Source organism: Heteronotia binoei, chromosome 10 (assembly GCF_032191835.1).
Source record: "Heteronotia binoei isolate CCM8104 ecotype False Entrance Well chromosome 10, APGP_CSIRO_Hbin_v1, whole genome shotgun sequence".
Lineage (NCBI taxonomy): Eukaryota > Metazoa > Chordata > Lepidosauria > Squamata > Gekkonidae > Heteronotia > Heteronotia binoei.
Window position 1 is genome coordinate 68196821 of NC_083232.1, and position 19449 is coordinate 68216269.

Below are 19449 nucleotides of genomic sequence, written 5' to 3' on the forward strand. Positions count from 1 at the left end.
GTGACAATCTGTTACTCAAGGAACTGACCTCTGTCTACTGACCCAGACAGCACTGGCACAATGGTGGGTCATATTTCTACTTAAAAAATAGTAATTATGAGTAAGTTTGCCTTTATGCACATAAATTATCACATCTTTTGTTTCATTTGTCCTCTTTTTTCAAAAAAAGGAGCTCTTGTTCTCTTCTTTAGTTATCTGTTGACAGTCACTCTACTCATTTCCCTTATTGAAGGTATGCAGAGAAGGGCTCTAGATGACAGTCTTCGTTCACAGAGCCTATAAATAAATCAGCGTAGCTGCCATAGTACAGCAGTAGCACGGCCACTGCCAAGGGTTTCACTCAAAAGCCTAAAAGCCTGTTTTGGACTAACTAAAGTTTCTGAACAGTCTTCAAGGGCCATCCCATGAAGATGTGATACAGTACTCCAACCTGAACATTCCCCAGGCACACATGACTACACCATCTAGAAAAGTTCATCTCAAAAACAGCTGAAGCTGATAAACCAACCTGAAGGCAGCACTTCTACAAATCTCAACAACGTGACTCCCAGGAAGCAATAGCAAACCCATAAACCCACTCTTTCGTGAGGAGTACAACCTCTTCCAAAACAGCTGCAAAACAGCTCCCTATTTTAAAATGCTTGTTCTCAAACATTTCTATACAGAATGCATTACAGTAATCCAAAAACTGCACCATGCATCATGATAGCTCAAGAAAAAGCTTAGCAAAAATACATAACCACTTCTCCTGATATGCTCCACCGTGACAACCTTAATCCACACCCAAGCCAGGCCTTCGGAAAGCACTGCCCAGCCAACAGGTAAGAGCAGCAGCTGCAAGCACTGGAATAACCTACTTGACGACAGCAGGACGCTCCCACAGTAGCACCATTTCACAGAACGTGTAAAGCAGACCTTTCAGACAGCCATTTAAATGAAGAGGAAACTATAACACTTGTTAATGTTTGTTGAAAATCTGTAAATGGATTTTATTGTTGATTTTCAATTTCCGAAATCCTCCTTGAGACTTTGCACGAAAAGTCAAGCTATGATTGAATCAATAATTAATAACTAAGCCGAATCAAGCAGCAACTGAAAATTAAGCAATAACTCGACTTTTTCCCTAGCGACCGTGGCCTCCGGCCATACAATCATTTCTAGCTACGTTGTAGCACACACCATCGGCGTATCTGCTTATTCCGACCTAAGTTTCGTTTGATTTATTTTAACGCAGCCTGCCTCTAACTTCCACACAGGGGCTGAGAGATCCCGCTAACGCTCAAATAAGTGTGCTTCAGGGTGCTTTTCTATTTATTTGCCTCCTACATCTATCAAGGCAGTACCTTTCAGAATCTGAAAGGCGGCGCCTGGGCTCTACGGTCTTCTAGAGTAGAGTCTTCGGCCAATACAAGAGTTTCACAGACGCCAGGTGCGACTGCCAGAACTACAAGCCCCAGAATGCAACGGGCCTCCTCACTGCGGATTTCCTTAGCGGAAGGACTGCAGCGGCTCTCTGCAAAAGACACTCGCCTGAGAAGAAAAACCCAACGCTCACCTCACGTGGCATAAAAAAAAAAGCCCTACCCTTACCTCTCTTAGCCTTGAACGGCAATGGCGAAAGCTTTCACCAATCCCATATTTCCACTTAGCACAGCCCCTTCTCATTGGCGGAAGGCGGTATACCACCGCCCCCTTTCTTTTATCTGCGCCCTACACCTCTCGACCCTGATAGGCTTTAGGGCCGCCCTTTTGAAGTACATGTCGCTCTCTGACAGGTCGGTAGGGAGTTCCTGAAGGAGAAGAGGTGGGCGGGGTAAGCTTCAAAAGGCACGCCCCGCCGCTTTGTTGGCCCCGCCCCCATTGAGTGTGAATGTCATCAGTTGCTCGGATGGTTAAACTATTTTTAAAAAATATATATATAATCTTGGCCCCTCCCCTTCCCTCAACGCATCGCCCAATAGCCTCCCGCATCGTCCCGCCTCAGTGGGCCCTCCTTTCCTCCCCCGTGCTGTAGTAGCAGCTCATTTTTCGAGCCCTGTTTCTGGTCAGCTCACCCTTCTAACGGAAGCCTCGAGGGTTTTGTGTGTGCGCGCGTGCGACTCGCACCGCCCCTCGCTCCCTGCTCTAGCGTCCAGCTTATTTCTCACAGGCGCTCCTCCCCCTCTCCCCCCCCCACCGCGATCACGCGTGCGCGCGCGGCCCAGGTCTCGCGCCCGTTCCTCTGCCTCGCGCCGCACTGGGATGTTGGCGGCGGCATCGGGCGGCAGTTCCTGGGTCACTTAGAAGAAGGAGGGGGGGAGGAGGAGGAGACGGCGGCGGGAGGCAGCAACCGCCGCCGCTGCGCTCATCGTCTTTGCTGCTGCCGCCGCCAGGGAAGGGCCCTCGGAAAGCCGGCGCAGCCGCTTCGCTGCTACTTCCGAAGCGCGCTGAGGGAACGGGGTGGAGTCTGCCCCTCCTCCTGCTCCCCCCCCCTCGCCCGCCCGCGCGTGAGGCGGAGAGACAGCGAGGAGCCCGCGGAGCAACATGGCGGAACACTCAGCCCCCGACCACAAGCACAAGCCCGGTGCCGCCGCCGCCTCTTCCTCCTCCTCCAACTCCGCCGCCGGCAGCTCCCAAGCGCTGGCTAACAGCCGAGGCTCCTCTGCGGCGACGGGTGGCGGGTCTCCGGCGGGCGGGGGCGGCCTGTCGGGGGGCCTGTCGCAGCCGGCGGGCTGGCAGTCGCTGCTCTCTTTCACCATCCTCTTCCTGGCCTGGCTGGCCGGTTTCAGCTCTAGGCTCTTCGCCGTCATCCGCTTCGAGAGCATCATCCACGAGTTCGACCCCTGGTAAGAGTCCCTCCCTCCCTCCCTCCTTCCCTCGCGGGCTGGCTGGGGAGAAGAGAGCCCTCCGCTGCCCCGAGCACTTGGGCTGAGGGAGCCGGGGAAGGGAGGGGTCGAGAGGCAGCGAAGAGACGTCCGTGGGGCCCTTCGGGCGGTGGGAGGCCAGGTGCTGATGGTGCAAAGCCGGGCGGACAGAGTTTCGAGGTGAAGGGACCGAGCTGGAGCCCCGGGGATGGAGTGGTGGAGAGGAGACATGGCAAAGTTGCCTTGCTGTGGGTGAAAGGGGTGAGGACCGACGGGCGCAGCTGGGGTGACTCGTGCAGACCCGGGACTGGGACACCATCCGCCTTTGCCCCAGAACTAGGGGGTGGAAAACCCCTCGGTGTGTGTCCGATCGTGGCAAAGGAGGCCCGGAGTCTCGCTCGTGTACTCATTCTGCAAACTTATGCTGCGCCCGCTATCCTCGCCGCTGCGGCAGAGGCGACGGGCGTGTGTGAGAATTGGGGGAGGAGGGGCGGTAAAGCGAGGGGAGCGCCCGCTTTGGGCAGGGGAGGGAGATGGGGGCCCTCCTTGTCTTAGACTGTTCATGGGACGCTAGCGAAGAAGCCGGAGAGAGGGGGCGGTTATGTGTCGTATCACAGGTGGATTCGTCTCTGCCCATAAGATTTGCTAGCTACGGGCTCGGCGCTGCTGTGCCACAGAAGGATATCTGCAAAGCTAACCCTGCAATCTTATTTAGAGTGTTCGGGGAAATCAGTGCGGTCCCAGCAGAGGCTAAAACTAGTATCTCACTCTAACACTTTCCAGCCAGCTCGGTTGTGAACTGTACTGAATAAATAAATAAATAAATGCACACACTCACTCACCTCTGGGGGACATTGCAGAATGTGATTTGGGGGCACAGGAAGTAATCAAGAAAGTTGCAAAGGCGAGCAGAAAGGTACTGCTGCTAACGTTGGATTAAATTTAAAAATTAAAATATAAGTGAAACCATCCTATACTGAAATGTGGGTTGCTTTTTTAATGTTAGTGCAGTACACTTTCTCTTTGCAGTGTTGCTTCTCAAGGGATTTTGGTTTGCTTGCAAGCAAACGGGTATGCATACAAGTGTATCATTTAACCATCACATTGACCTATTGCTGTCTCTCACATTTTTTTAAAAAAAAACCCTGTATTTGTAGATTTCACTTTGGATCTTAGTCAAATGTCCCTGAGGCAAGTGCAGTCTTGATGTCAGTTTCCACAGGCTCAGGAATACTGTTTGTCTGGAGAGAGACTGTGCTGTCAGAGCACAAAAAAGGTCATTTCTTAGTAGGAGTTTCCTGTGTTTTTAATTTATATTAGTAGCACACTTTTGGAGGTGTATGTAGTAGCATTTTCCTCTTCTCAGTATTGTGAGGGCTTGTGTGTCCTTTCCTGTGTGGATTGCATCACCTGTTTTAATCCCATGATACTTCCACCCTACCATGTGGAGTACTACACTGCTTGTGAGGAAGGGATGTATTGAACTTATGTATTTGAAAAGGTCATTCCTCATGTTAGAAAACTCTATGGGACATATCCTGATCTGCTTCACTCATTACATCACTGTGCAATTACAGTTGCACCAGTGTGTAATGCCATGGAAAAGAAAGTTGGACTCGGGTAAGGGAGATCTATGTTCAGCTTCCTGCTCAACCATGAAGCTGACTGAGTGACCTTGAACCAGCGATTCTTGTATTCACAATCAGCCTGGCGTGTCTACATGCTGCTTGTAAAGATAAAATGGAATAAGGCTATGTACTTGGAGAAAGGGTAGGATGCAAATATGATTGTTACATTTATATCCCATATCTCTTCCATTCTGGAAAGTAAGGCAGAGTGTTTAGGTTCAGGAAGTCTCCTATCCAGGTGCTGACCAGACTAGTACTTGCTAAGCTTAAGCAAGGCTGTTTGATCATTTGCCTTCCAACAATATATTTTAGTAAATACATGTGGCATACCTGTGAGATGTACACACTTGGAGAATTCCCTAATTCAGGGATAAAGTATGTACTTTGCATGCATATGGTCTCATGTTCAACCCCTGGCATCCTCAGTGAAGATGATCTTAGGCCATCTGCCTCAGACCTTGGAAAGCTGTAGCTAGTCTGAAATACTAGCTAGATGAACCAAAGTAATTTCTGTGCTTGAAGCAGCTATATCTCTTCTAGTAGCATGTATGCTACAGGTTCTGCGGCCTTTATACAAATTATATTTTAGTAGATGCATGGTACAGTGCAGGGGAAAATCACTTACTTTAAAGATACACTTTTGCTATCTGTGCCCGTCCTTTCTATGTCACTTATAGACTGTAGAAAAAGACATTTTAACAAGATTCAGCATTTAATATTTTGAAAATAAGGTAATGTTAAACTGTTTGGAATATGGAATCTGATACTTTGAATATATACAGGAATGACTAAAAATTTTCTAAGGGTGCATTTTCATGATATAGATTTTTTTTAAAAAAAAGCTGATATGGTACATGCACATTTACTGTTAACTTCAGGTATAGATACAATGGCTTACAGTGAAGTTAGAAGCTCAGAGTAATCAGTGTTAAGTTCTTTAAAAATATAGACCCTGAAATGCAACTGCAGTGGAAGAGTCAGGCTTGATTTTGCAGTGGCTCAAGTTAAGATTTGTGGGATAGAATAAACTGTAATCTGAATTCAGATGTAATAATCTCTAAAGTTCTCTGGCGTTTGCATTGCCTCTCTCTTCTCCTTAGACTCAGCTTGGATATGAAAAACTGAGGGACTGCACCTTGTGATGATGACCATATCCAGTATTATGGCAAACTGGCCTATTCTGTTGTCCAAAAACCAGGATTCCAATCCATACTAGTCTGGAATCCTGTTTGTAGACTGGAGAACAAACCACAGTTTGTATTATCATCCACTGGGTTTCACAGAGAACTGCATTTCTCAGGAGCCAGGATGTTTTCAGTGTCCCAGTGCATGTTCAAGGGGAGGAAGGCTTATTTGATCCCAAGGGCTTCAGAGGCCTGTTCTCATAGAAAAAAACAAAACTGTGATTTGCTTAATGTGTCTGTCCCCTAGCCCCAAATGTTACAGCTACCAGAGTGGGGAGCATATTTAGTAACCTTTTAAAACTGTGTTATGTTAAATTCACAAGCCAGTCTTGTGCATGTTCAGTTCTATGGTGTTTTAATAAGCAAATTAAAATTGTAAAAATTCACTCAGAAGACTATGAGATCTATGGCACATTTACATGTAGATTTTCCATGCAGAATACAATTGTACATGTTTCTATTTGCTCACTATTTATATGTACATAATCCAAACAAAATAAGATGGGTTTTACATCTTTTTAAAAAAATAATTTCTAATTAAACTCAAAATGTTACAAGTAATTTTTTTTTCTTTTGTCCTCTGGCCCCATTTTAAAATTTCAGTGCATATAATGCAGTAGTCTTCAGCCCATGGGTCAAGATCTTCTAGTGAATTGTGAAGTCTCTATAAAACTGCAGTTGTAGTTGCTGCCTTTTAGAAGCACCTGGTACATAGAGTGGTGCTGTGCCTGCCTGCCTCTGTTTGCAGCAGGGTGAGATCTGTGTGGTGGACATCTTAAAAAGGTGTAGAGAAAGGCAACTAAAACAATCAGGCAGTTGGAACACCTTTCTTATTGGACCACCTTCCTTACAAGAAAAGCCTCAAGAGTTCCGGGTGTTTCAGTATAGCAGAAGGCTTGGGTCCTATGGGAATCTGGTCGCCTGCTATGAGAAGCAGGATGCTGGATTAGATGGGGCCGTTGGTTTTATCAGTGGGATTCCTGTGTCCTCAATAATTTCATACCCTCACAAGTAACGCTAATTGGATTTTTAAATAAAAAATTGACTCTTATAAGAACATATGCAGTAATTTCCCAACTTACAGATGTAAAATATTAATTTAAAAGTTATGGGTGAGATCTATCTGATCACTGATTATTAACATATGGAAGTTTATTAGAAAGGCTTTCACCAAAATACAGATTAAACTGGCAACCGATGGAACAGAGAAGCTGTTCATTTTCAAATGACGATCCATTTAAGACAGAGCAGTGAAACTAGATTTTTCTGTGTCATTAACATGTGATTTTGTATTCAGCCTCCTTTGAGTCTGATTGTATATATCAGGGGCCCTCAATTATTCTAGAGCCTGTGGTCATTTTTAGATTTCTGACACAGGGTAGTAGGTGCAATCAGAGAACTGTTGCCACAGGAGGCAGACCCCTAGTATATATGGATAAAATTATACCTTATTTGTTATAGTTTTTGTTGTTAATGCACTTCATTTGAAATTGACTATCAACTTATTAGCACATCACTTTTTTGACATTTTCCAGCATCCCTCTTTCCCCCCCTTCCATTGGCTACCTGCCATTCATAGAATTCTGAGCTATATGGGTCACTGGTCTTAGCATAGTATTCTAATGAATTTTGAACGTGTTTCAACAGAGATACTTCAGATGACACTACTGATAGTGAGCTTAGAAAGATCCTGTACCGTGTACCAAAGTAGTGTGACACTGTGGGTATGAAATTACTACTATCCATGAAGTATAAAATTCATTTTCAGAACAAATGTGTCCCTAAGTGTTTAGGTGAAACAGGTGAGTGGAAGTGTGAGAATGATGCTAAAAAGAAGTAGGCAGCATGATTGTGGGGTGGAGGGAATCTGAATATTACTGTGGCTCATGCTATGCTAGAGAAAGCTGTATACTTACAAGAGTAATAGTGGGAGCTATGAATCAGAAATTCCTCAAGTTAAAATCTTGCCTTTACTTATAGCTCACTAAAAGGCCATAAGCCACTTTCTCACAGCACCTCATCTACAATAACTTTAATAATATTGTAAAGTGATGCTAATACTGACCTAAATTACAGAATTGTTGTTAAGATAATATAGCATAACATAACTGTTATATTTCATCTTCCCATTCATTAGTTGTCCTCCCCTGCTCATATACATTTAACCAAACATGGTAATTCAGCCTGGGGAAAGGAGCACTTTCTTCTAGTGGGGCAATTTTTAAATTGATTTGTAGTATCAGCCTACAAACTTCCCTTAATATGCTTCATATTTGTCAGCTTGTGTTCCATTATGCCAGGGAGTATTTACGGATTTGTAATTCGGGGTACTAGGAAGCTCATTTTATCCTGATTGTGGCTTGATCTAAGAACCGTGCTGCAGGCTAGCCAAGTCCCATTAGATCTGGGAAGCTAAACAGGTTCAGCCATGGTTAGTACTTACGTGGGAGACCACCAAGGAAATCCAAGGCTGCTGCGCAAAGGCAGGCAATGGCAGATCACTTTTGCTAGTCTCCTGCCTATAAGTTGGCAGCAACTTGATGGCACTTTCCACCATTTCCACAGTGGAAGACTACTACCTAAAGAAAATGATTCAGAATGTTTGCACCTACATTTGTTGAGTTGTCACTTGGTTCTCTCCCTCTCTATCAGATGTTTGATTTTTTCTCTGTGGTGACACTTTAGTTCTGTAACCCCTCTACTCCTCTTAATATCTGTTTATGATCAGAATAGAATACATCTTTGGAGGAACTGGTCCAGAACACCTACAGGAGGTGCTTATGAGCTAGACTTGATGAGTTCACAGATTCAGTGCTTGTATTTTTGTGTTTTCTTTCACTAGTATGTTGAAGTTCCATAATTACTCAGATTTGTCTCTTTCAGTGGAATAACCATGCACATAATTTTGTGGATGCTTGGTCGTTCAGCTAATACATTGCAGTTGCTTGTGTGACTTCATGTGAAATATACTTAGTGCTGGTGAAAGTTTTTGTATGAGAAATGTTTCAGTCTCCTAACAGTGGGAAGAGGTTCCTGTATTTTAAAGAAATCCAGACCCTTAACCCAGGAAAAATGACACTTCCTCTGACATTTAATTATTGATGCTTTATTTTTAAAAACATTCCACATTTTCCTCTAAAAATAGCTAATTTTTATTTTACAGCTTTGTTTTGTGTACCAGCCTCTGTTTGCTTTGTAAACGTAATAGACTGTGATACAACAAAGAGATAAGTAAGTGAGCTCTTTCAGGCTGTGATGGGTGTATGTGAAGAGCTTTTGTGCTTCTGAAACTATTAGGTCAGAGGTGGCCAGTGGCTGGGGCTGATGGGAGTTGTAGGCAAAAAAACATCTGGAGAGCTACCGTTGGCCTCCCCTGTATTTGATGATTCTGTTCTTAGCCTTAATTGATAGGACACCTCGTTATATTAATACAAACAAAGCAAGACTTCATTGGCTCTTATCAGATAAGAATTCAGAGATTACACATTTAATTTTGTGCATTGATTCTTAGACTGCGGGATTTGCACTTTAAAAGTTCTTAAATTTAGATCACTAGTTTTGTATACTATACTTGCTTTTACTTTTCTAAATTATGTTTACACTGTATTCTGGTCTTGAGACTGTAATAATCTAAGCCTTATTTTACTTTGAAAAGAATTACTGAACATTATAAACAGTCCATGTCACTGGGAAATACAGAAACTGGGAAAAAACTTTGAGAATTCACAGCCTCGCCTGTGTGTGTGTGTGTGTACAATCCATGAGTAGGGCTGTTAATTTTCAGGAAGTTCTTTTTTCCCCAGTTTGTATGTTCCACAGTGACAAGCTTGTATGTACTTTTAGTTGCCATATGGTCCATGCAATCAATGTGGATGGCATTTTTTGAATCCTCATTGCATTTATGTATGTTAGTATACAAGAAATTTGGAAGAACATTTTTTTACACTCTCTGGATGGGCACCCTAGATGTGTAATAGTAGCCTTGGTTGCAGACAGCAAAAACTGCCAAGCCAGTCATCCATCAAATTGGGTGGCTGGTGAAAAGAAAATGGATACCAATTTGAGGGATAGCCATTTTATTCTACCATCCTGTCTTTCAAGAAAAGACAGCTGATTTATTTTTTGCAGTCCTGTTGTTTTTCAGTCACATCACACCATTGCACTGTGCAGTTTGTTCAGTGCTTGCTGCTGAAAATGTGAAATGTTGTGATTGTACTGTTCTATGCCTCCACCTATCTAGGATCTGTTAGAACTGAGGTGTAAGGTTGTTGGGCAGTCCAAGGGAGGGCCCGATCCCCACATTGCATCCTTCCTTGAGAGCTGACATGCTGGAGGACTTGGGTGTATGGCTGCCATGGAAACTCCCGTATTGGCAAACCTGTCAGTCATTTGTCTGATCCAATCATGTTAGCCAAAAGATACATGATATTATGTCCATGGATGGAGGGCAGAACCAGGCTTGGGAAGGGGACAGTAAGGCTGACAGATGAAGAGGGCAGAATGGAAGGGATAAAACAGATAGGAAGGAAGGAGGTGTAGATGTGGCTGCAGAAGAGTGAAGAGGGAGAAAGGAACAAAAGAGGAGGAGAGAGAGAAAGTTAGGAGGCAGGATAGCAGCATGAGAAGTGGGGAACTAAGGGATGGGGAAAGAAGGACAAATGGAGATAAACTAGGGGGGGGGATTAAAACAGTTGAAGGTAGGCAAGAGGAAGAGCTTGGAGGACTGGCTAGAATTAATGGGAGGGTAGCTCTCCCTGAGCCACCTGGGTAGGTCTTAATCACACACCTGTGTCATTGTCCATGAATGCTAGCCGTGAAGCAGCAGTCCTTGATCCTGCGGTGCCTATGAAAAGAGAGTTCAACATGATCCTCCCCCTGGTGGAGCTCACAAAAATAGTCCATTCTGAGCCATCAACATCTAAAAGCCTTTGAAAATAAATGCTTTCATGACCTTCGGCCAGATCTCTGTTGTTGGCACTCTTTTAAAGTAATCTGTTCCTGTTGTTTTGCTTCTATATGTACTTTTATCATTTGACAATAAGTCTCCTGTAATGATCAGTCCTTTCCTGACTTGCTTTTAGTAAAACAGCAGGAAGAAATTTATTTTGAGATCCTGTATAAACTTCTGTTCCTTACAGCAAAATTTAGGAAATTAAAATCGGAAAAAAATAAAACTCAAGAGATCAGATTGTAGGTTCATTGAGTCTAGCATTTTGCTTTCTTAGCAGACTAAGTTAGTGACTAAGTTCGCAGCAGGTTGGTGATGAAAAGAAGACAGTGAAGACTATGACAATCATGATGATGATGATATTGAATTTATACTCCACCCTTCACTCTGAATCTCAGAGTGGCTTACAATCTCCTTTACCTTCCCCCCCGCCCACAACAGACAGCCTGTGAGGTAGGTGGAGCTGAGAAAGCTCTCACAGAAGCTGCCCTTTCAAGGACAGCTCTGTGAGAGCTATGGCTGACCCAAGGCCATTCTAGCAGCTGCAAGTAGAGGAGTAGGGAATCAAACCTGGTTCTCCCAGATAAGAGTCAGCATACTTAACCGCTACACCAAACTGGCTCTCATTTAGGGATCTATTTACTACAGAGGTCCATGAATTTAGTCCCTGGAGCCAATGTATAACAGTGCAGGGCTGGACCAATCCCAGCCATCAGGTTGCCACTGTGCCTAGAAATTTCACCATGGTAGTTAGTATTTTTAAGAATGGTTTTATTGTAGGTTGACACAATGAAAAGTACACTGCTCATTTATAATTTCATATAAGCATAAAATATGTGTTAGCTTTACACCAATCTTTTAGTTGCTTTATGTATGGGCTCTAATATCCAGTTAAGTGGAGCTTTTAAAGCCATATTGGAATGATCAGAAAATGGGGAGAAGTTAGGCTAGAGTTAGGGATTGGTTTTTTGTTGGAGCAATGACAACCAGGGCTTATCCCTATGTGTGTTTATATATAGCACTTTTGTAATAACTTCAATAGAATTACAAGAAATTGGAGAGGTTAGGATTAGGCTTTGTGGTATCAAAAATTAGAAGATATGGTAATTAATATATGAAACTTTGAAGACTGAAAAGCAAGTCTGGCTCTTAAATTTTTGGGCTGGTTCTTAGAGCTATAGAAAATTGGCTAGTGCTTTTAGCACACATATCCAGTAAATTGGCAACATGAATCTTAACTAGTTTCTTCCAATTGCTAGTTCAGTAGAACTTCCCAAGAAATGAATTAACTGTATTTGAATTTAAAGATACAAGACTGGAACTCATAGAAGAACTCATACCAGTTTTTCCCCTTGTCATTGGCTGTGGCTCTGGCTTCCTTTCTCTTTCTGTCGGCTTTAGTTCCAGTTCCTTACCTTTCCTCATCTTTCATTGCTGCTTCCAATTCCCCCCCCCCAAAAAAATGCACACACTTTCTTCTGCTGCTGCAACATCTGACACCCCATGCCACCTGAACTCAGGGTTTTTTTGCAACATGTGCATATGTACTGTTTACATTTTTGGAGCTTTTTGATAAAAAGAAAATTATAGTTGAGTTTAGATGAAAAATTTCCAGAAATTGAGGCCTCTGGAGAAAAATAAAGAAATAGTAGGGGGAAATGGATATATGCTTATTTCAATAAAGACTTATTTTATTGATTTAACAACATAGAATTCATCATTTATAACTTAGTCAACTCATCAAATTGTCTTATTTATCATATTTATGGGATTTAAAAGTATAAATGTTTGTTTTCTATTTTAAAAATGTAACTATACCTAATAGTTCAAAAAGTGTTGTAAACTTCTGCATCCTATGGTACCATAGCAGGTATATTGCCATTTTTTGCTGTCTGAGAGGTAGGAAAAAAAATAAAAGTTCATGTTAGAAACCAATTTCTGTAGTATTTAGGAAGAACATATTATTTAGAGAGAAGTAGTTAGGACTGGATATTAACTTCATAATATTGAAAATATTGAACTCTTTATTCATGTATCCTCTTACCTTTCCCTGGCATCCTTCATATTCTTAATTTTCTCTGTTTCCTGTTCTCCTTTCTACCAACTTCTGCTATTTTTTTTATTTATCTACTTCATTTATACCCTGCCTTTTTTCAGCTTACATCTTTCTCCTTATCTCCATTTTTATCTTCACAACAATCTTTTGAGGTAGGTTAGGCTCAGAGAATATGACTGGCCCAAGGTCACCCAGTGAGCACCATGGCAGAATGGGGATTCAAAACAGGATTTGAAACTAACTACTACACCACATTGGGTATTGTGGGGTGGCTGCTGCTGAACAATAACAAGTAGCCTGGTTGAGTCATGTAAGTCAGGCAGCAGCAAGTCCTCCAGAGCTTGTTGCCAGACCAGTCCAGTGAGTGCCCCTCAAAGACCAAAGCAGCCCTGGAAAGGACCATGCCCCTGCCTTTTACTGTCAGAAATAGAGGCTTGAAATCTAGAAATGCTATTGTAGCATTACCTAATCTGGGCTCCGAAATACTTGGAGATTTGATCAAGGGGTTTAGGGAGGGGAGGGACCACAGTAGAGTCCACCTTCCAAAGCAGCCATTTTCTCCAAAAGAAATTGAATAAATGTTTTAAAGAAATAATAAGCCATCTGTGTAGTCTGGAGTTCAGTTGTAAGAAAGATTTTTCTTGTCTGTTCATCTCTCCAGTCTCTGGATTTAAGTAACCACAGATTCAACCATGTTGAGAATTAAATATATTGATTAATTTCTGCTAAAATTATTTGTATATAAATACCTCTTGAAAAATATTGTTTATGCCTACAGTATAAAAAGGTATTTATTATTTATTTATTACATTTGATTTATATCCCGCCCTCTCCGCAAGCGGACTCAGGGCAGCTCACAGTATCTACACAATTAAACCAGTACAATATATAAAACCATAATTTAACATTTTCAGTTTAAAAAACATATTACAATTAAAAATTATTAAAACCATTTTAAAGTGCTGAATCCCTACATTATAGCGGCATTAGAATTCCAAACAGTGATCACCGGCGTTCTGTGTGATGTCCGGTGGCAGCCATCTTCGTCAAGCATCGAAGGCCTGCTTGAACAACTTGGTCTTACAGGCCCTGCGGAACGCAGACAGACAGGTAAAGGTTGTCCCCTGTGTAAGTACCAGTCGTTTCTGACTCTGGGGTGTGACGTTGCTTTCACAACATTTTCATGGCAGATTTTTTACAGGGTAGTTTGCCATTGCCTTCCCCAGTCATAAAATATAGATAGGGATTATTATCTAGTGCTGTAGATTGTCTTACATAAAACAACACATTTGAGTAAAAGTTAATCTTTCTGTCATTCCAAATGAGGGGAAAAAATAATAAGAATTTCTTGGGTGTTCTTCAGATTTCTCATTTTTCTTATGGAAAAATTGAAGAACGTTTTTTATGGTATACATTTGGAATGTGAACTTTGCCTTAAGCATTTCTGTCAGCTAAACTGGGTGAGAGGGGAAGTCCTTGGGAAAGAAACAGGAGGGAAATACTTCCCCATCCAAAAAAAATCTGTTTTTCTGAGCCTTAACATATCTAATGGGTTTTTTAAAAAAATAAGATTTGTCTACATACCTGTTTGTTTCCCTTAGCTGTGGCTGGTCTAATTATGTAGATTTCCCAACCCTTGGCTATTTATTAGATATTAGGGATAAATTCAGGACTTAAAAAATCCCACATCTAACATTTATCACAGACTTCAGAAGCACTAGATTTAGATTCAGAAACACATGTCATGTTAAATCTGGCATCTCATGATTCTGTTGTTGCTAGTAAAAGCTGTTCAGACTTGACTAGGAAGTCGGTTTGATCCTAAGATCGTACTGTGATTTCTGATGGCTTCATTCATTAATATTTTCAGCCCCTTGAGCGTGAACAATGATTCTTAAATGGAAACAATCAGAAGTATTTGAAGCTTTTAACCTGAAAGTGGTACAATGATACTTTATAATTTTCATGCTTGTATCTGGTCCTGTTGTTAGAGTTCTGAACTCTAAAAGGCAGCAGATGCAGAATTACTAAAGATGCAGAATTTCTAAGCCTTTGCATCTAAGACAGAGAATTGCAAGAAGCTGGTCATAAGTGGATACTTGGCCGATTACGGTTTCCTTCAGTTGTCCAGAAAGTCTCACTTCCCTATAACAAACACTTCGTTTCGAGTATGAACTTGGATAGAACTTGGATAGATTCTAGCATAGAACTTGGAGAATGCCTCATGGTTTCAAACATTCTAGTTACTGAATCAGTAACTCTTTGCTATAGAAGTTTTCTGGTGCCTGATTTCCAGAAATGGTTCTTTAAGGCTTAGTCAAACAATGACATTAATCTATTGCAGATGAATCTTAATTATTAATATACTGAATCAGAGGAAAAAATTGAAGGGATTTTTAAAAAAATCTAAATTCAGTTAAATCAAGGAACTCTTCTATATTCAGTGTTTGTAAGCAGTCTGCTAATTCACTCATATCACTATAATCCATGCTTGCTGTGATGGAAACCTACCACTTTTTATCAGTATAGTTGACCAGAAAAGGCAGAGAGAGCATAAATACAATGAAGGAATCAGCACTGTTTTAAAAGAAACTGAAAATTACTCTCTGGCGTCTTGCAGGTGCTTATGTGAACTCTTACCTCTCCTTAGTTATGGTGACTGTCTAAACCTGTCAAGTCGGCTGATTCAATAACGAGGCTTTGTTGATAACAAAGTAGCTAGTTTATTGATATCATAGATCTCGACTACAAGGAGATTGAAAGACTAAAGATCATACAGTAGAATGCAAGCATATAAGGTACACTTCAAAGGGATTCTTAAGGGAGGGGTACTATGCAGGGCACATTCACACATTGATGTTACAAATTCATTCTCAGGCCGGTTTTGGCCTTGAGCGCCTCCTCGACTCCAACCCCCCCCCCCCCCCCGCGCCCAGCCTGAGAAGGCCCGATTATCTCTTTCACATATTCCCATTTCAAAGCACAGCTACATAACAAAGGAAAGGAGGGGGGTGAGGAGAGTTCAAGCTAGCAGTATTGGCATACAGTATGGCTTTACCCAGGATGCTTCTCTCCTGAACCAAAGATTGAGTGCAGGCTTGACCAGAGTTAAAGCAGACTTGACAAAACCTGTCTCAGCTGCTAGGTGAAAAGAGTTGTTTGCTTTTTATTGTGTTACCACCTTGCTATTTAATCTGAAACTCTTTTGCATTAATTGTATTGTTTTTTAAAAGTCATGCTTATTGACAAAAGTTTAGTGCCGTGTAGTACAGTAGCATTCAGTATCTGAGTACAAATAATTTTTCCTATTGCTTTTCAATTATATTTAGAGTAAGACCTGTATCATTACTTCTGAATGACTCCGTTTCTTCCTTAAATTACTTTCTGGCTTTCAGAGTCAGTGTTTTTAAATTATACGGGCTTTTATTCCATTCTGAATGCAGAGTATAACTTTAGAAAGATGTCTAATAATGTGGTCCTGTACTATAAATCTGATGGCTCCCTTCTATCAAGGCTTCAAGACTTATTCCGAGGAAATCTTAGTGAAAGGGAATGATTGGATTCAACTCAAGTGATTTCTGTAGCCTGTAACCATAGTCCTAGGAATCCTGCTTCAACTAAAGCCTAACTTTAGCACTTTCTACATTCATTTTAAATTATTTCTTGAAGGAGAACACAACCAAAGACTAATGGTTACATTTTGCCTTTCTCTGAATATTTGAGCCATTTTATTACAACATTTACAGTTGTTATTTTAATCAAAAGATAAGGATAGCCATGTAAAATTTCTGGAAATTTTGAAACCACAGGAAATAAAATAAATTTGAGATGAAAATATATGCAATAACTTTTCCTTCTCAAACCTTAGCATATAAAATTACTATTTGGCATATATATAGAATTTAAAAGCATAAATGCCTTGTTTTTGTTTTGGAACAGGCCTGCTTTGACTTGCTGACCTGGCTCTGCCCATCCCCGCCTTTGTATTGCTAACCTCTGGAGGGGTTTACTGCTTCCTTCCACTAGAGTACTCACTGCAACTACCTGTTCATTTTAGGGATTTTGACACTGGGAGGAACAGGACTCTCAGTTCCCCTTCCTAATTCTGAAGCCTGGCCTTGGTGTCTCCTGCTACCCAGCAACTATGGGGACCAAGTACAACTGTGGGAGGATCTAAGTGGTACAGAGACTGGGAACTAAGCTTCAAAGTAAAAAAATACTGAAAAGAAAATGTTTATAAGAATCCTTAAGCATGATACTTGATCAGCAAAGGGATTTGGAAAGAGATTGGTCACAAACACAATCCTCTTTCCCTTTTCTAGACATATCCAAACTGATGTTAAAATAGGCACTAATAATAATAAGTTACAAGATTCCTCTCTCTGTGTCCCATTACCTGGAAGACCTCATGGTTAGAAAAAGATGGCTGCTGTGACTGACCATCACTCAGAGGTCTGTTCCCTTCGAATAATCAACAAAAAGAGACTGTTTCTCCTAGCAGCAAGGGCTTTTATCAAACCTGTGTCTTCACCCCATTTACATCACTCCCTCCACCCTCCTGACCCAGTCTGCCTAGGTCACAGATACATCCTGGGAGCCCTCCTGGAAGGCATTCTGGGAAATGTCCTGGAATCACCTGGAGACTTCCTGGCACCAAATTTCTTAGGTAGATTTCCTATCAGAGTCCATTAGCATATTTGTTGTTCCACCATCCTCCGAAGTCTGCTCAAATTCATGTTTGTTACATCAGTAACACTGTCCAGCCATCTCATCTTTTGCCGTCCCCTTCTTCTTTTGCCTTCTCTCTTTCCTAGCATCAGGATCTTCTCCAGGGAGTGCTCCCTTATTTGGTGGCCAAAGTATTTGAGCTTCAGCTTCAGCATCTGACCTTCCAGTGAACAGTCTGGGTTGATTTCCCTTAGGACTGACTGATTTGATCTTCTTGCAGTCCAAGGGACTCTCAAAAATCTTCTCCAGCACCACATCTCAAAAGCATCCATTCTTCTGCGCTCGGCCTTCCTTATGGTCCAGCTCTCACAGCCATACATCACTACTGGGAATACCATCGCTTTGACTATACGGACTTTTGTTGGCAGGGTGATGTCTCTACTTTCTATTATACTGCCCAAGTTCGCTATAGCTGTCCTCCCAAGGAGCAAACGTCTTTTAATTTCATGGCTACAGTCACCATCTGCAGTGATCTTGGATCCCAGAAATGTGAAGTCTATCACTACTTCCATGTCTTCCCCTTCTATTTGCCAAGGTGTGATGGGGCCAGATGCCATGATCTTAGTTTTTTTGATGCTGAGTTTCAAGCCTATTTTTGTGCTCTCCTCTGTCACCCTCAACAAAAGGTTCTTTAAGTCCTCCTCACTTTCTGCCATTATAGTGTTATCTGCATATCTGAGGTTGTTGATGTTTTTCCCGGCAATCTTAATTCTGGCTTGTGCTTCATCCAGGCCAGCATTCCGCATGATGTATTCTGCATATAAATTAAATAAGCAGGGTGACAATATACATCCTTGTCGAATGCTTTTTCCTATTCTAAACCAATCAGTTGTTCCATATCCCGTTCTGACAGTTGCTTCTTGACCCTTATACAGGTTTCTCAGGAGACATGTGAGGTGGTCTGGTACTCCCATCTCTTTAAGGACTTGCCACAGTTTGTTGTGATCTGTACAATCAAAGGCTTTAGCATAGTCAATTAAGCAGAAATAGACGTTTTTCTGATACTCCCGTACTTTCTCCATAATCCGTCGAATGTTCGCAGTTTGATCTCTGGTTCCTCTACCTCTCCAAAACCCAGCTTGAATTTCTGGTAGTTCTCGATTTACATACTGCTGAAGCCTAGCTTGTAGGATCTTTAACATGACCTTGCTGGCATGTGAAATGAGTGCAATGGTGCGATAGTTTGAACATTCCTTGGCATTAGCCTTCTTTGGGTTGGGATATAAACTGATCTTTTCCAATCCTGTGGCCACTGTTGTGTTTCCAAATTTGTTTACATAATGTGTGCATCACTTTAACAGCATCATCTTTTAGGACTTTGAATAGCTCAACTGGGATACCATCATCTCCTCTCACTTTGTTGTTAGTAATGCTTTCTAAAGCCCATTTGACTTCACACTCCAGGATGCTAGCTCAGGGTCATCGATTTCACTGTCATGGTTGTCAGGGACATAGAGATCATTCATGTATAATCTTCTGTGTATTCTTGCCACCTCTTCCTGATCTCTTCTGCTTCTGCTAGGTCCCTACTATTTTTGTCCTTTATCATGGCCATCTTTGCACAAAATGTTCCCTTGATTTCTCCAATTTTCTTGAATAGATCTCTTGTCCTTCCCATTCTATTATTTTCCTCTGTTGCTTTGCTTTGTTCCTTCAGGAAGGCCTCCTTATCTCTCCTTGCTGTTCTCCGGAAATCTGCATTCAGTTGGGTGAATCTTTCCTTTTCACCTTTCGCTTTCCTTCTTTCCTCAGCTATTTATAAGGCCTCATCAGACAGCCACTTTGCTTTCTTGCATTTATTTTTCTTTAGAATGATGCTGATTGCTGCCTTCTGTACAATGTCACAAACCTCCGTCTATAGTTCTTCAGGCACTCTATCAACTCTAGTTCCTTAAACCTATTCTTCACCTCTACTGTATATTCATAAGGGATGTCATCAAGGTCAAACCTGAATGACCTAATGGCTTCCCCAGTTTTCTTCAGTTTAAGCCTGAATTTTGCTATGAGTAGCTCATGATCTGAGCTGCAGCCAGCTCCAGGTCTTATTTTTGCTGACTGTACA

General features: G+C 41.9%; 1 protein-coding gene across 1 annotated transcript in view; it reads left to right on the top strand.

Moving 5' to 3' along the window:
• Nucleotides 1-2289: 2289 nt before the first annotated feature.
• STT3B (STT3 oligosaccharyltransferase complex catalytic subunit B) overlaps nt 2290-19449 on the top strand; it is a 61177-nt gene continuing 44017 nt past the window's right edge. Inside the window, exon 1 of the mRNA XM_060248826.1 lies at nt 2290-2825. Within this exon, the coding sequence (XP_060104809.1) occupies nt 2524-2825 (302 nt within the window). The 5' untranslated portion in view covers nt 2290-2523. The remainder of the gene's footprint in view (nt 2826-19449) is intronic.